The sequence below is a fragment of the Aplysia californica genome, unplaced genomic scaffold (assembly GCF_000002075.1).
Source record: "Aplysia californica isolate F4 #8 unplaced genomic scaffold, AplCal3.0 scaffold00176, whole genome shotgun sequence".
Lineage (NCBI taxonomy): Eukaryota > Metazoa > Mollusca > Gastropoda > Aplysiida > Aplysiidae > Aplysia > Aplysia californica.
Genome location: NW_004797446.1, coordinates 658,900 through 659,965, shown reverse-complemented (window position 1 = coordinate 659,965; position 1,066 = coordinate 658,900). Strand labels below are relative to the sequence as shown.

Sequence of the window (1,066 nt, the reverse complement as noted above, 5' to 3'; positions counted from 1 at the left end):
ACACACACACACACACACACGCACACGCACACACATGCACACACGCACACACACACACTCACACACACTCACACACACATACACACACACCCTATTTTTTTGGCTCGGCCATATCAGCAATGGACGTTGTTGACTCGGGGTCCAACCACTTGAGTAACCTCGCTCTATTGAAAGGGGAGCTATAACCATACCGTAGTACCAAACTGTAAATCACATTAGTACAATATGGAAGTTACGGGACGCATCGAATCATAATCTTGTCCGCCTGGCCAGTTCTTTTTAAAAGACGGAGCAACATTCGTTAGTTCCACGGCCGCAGGGACTTTGTGTTGAACAATTCACTGTCCCAGAAATGTGACTTCCCGCTGGGTAGTTGGCTTCCCCCACCTTCCCTGTTGTTCACTCTGTCTCTACAACGAAAGTTTTGTCCAGTTTGTTTTTCATAATATTAAAATCACTATTTGTTAGCTACCCTCTTGTGAAAGTTATGTTTTTGTTTTTTGTCTGTGTCTTTCTATTTCTATATTATGTTTAGTATTGTATCTGTCTCAAGAGCGAGTGCTCTGATGGGATTTTCTCCTTCTTTCCTTTCGAATACATAACGTCGCTATCTCTCCTTCTTCTCCTCTGTGCATGTTACTTTCTAGGGGCGCCTTAATATTCGGAACCTTTGGGACCTAGTTTTGTTGCAAGAGCCGTGACACTCTTAATAAAATTTAACATCCTACTTTAGAAAGAACTATGGTATCTATATTAGTATTTGTCTACCATTTATTCATACCTTGCATTATTTTCTTCTCACAGATCTGACCATCTGAAAGAGGAGTACGACAAGAGACTTAGAAACGTGAGTGTTATTAATTATATAAATTTTGTTATATTTTTTCTAAGTTTACTTATTATAATCTTTTTCTTATGGTTTTGTCACTTTTTGTTGCGGATGGCGTGTGGTGTAGGTCCTTCTTCATTCCTTTCTCTCTGTTTTTTCTCTCTGTCGGTCTTCACTTTTCCCTCCGCCAAATGACCTTTTTTGAGTCGATGCGTATTTCTCTTTAACAAAATAAGC

The 1,066-nt window shown here is 39.9% G+C and overlaps 1 protein-coding gene across 1 annotated transcript in view; it reads left to right on the top strand.

Moving 5' to 3' along the window:
• LOC101855488 (calponin homology domain-containing protein DDB_G0272472) overlaps positions 1–1,066 on the top strand; it is a gene marked incomplete in the record, with an annotated part of 217,513 nt that overhangs the window by 114,155 nt on the left and 102,292 nt on the right. Inside the window, 1 exon segment of the mRNA XM_035969737.1 lies at positions 805–847. Coding sequence (XP_035825630.1) covers positions 805–847 — 43 coding nt within the window.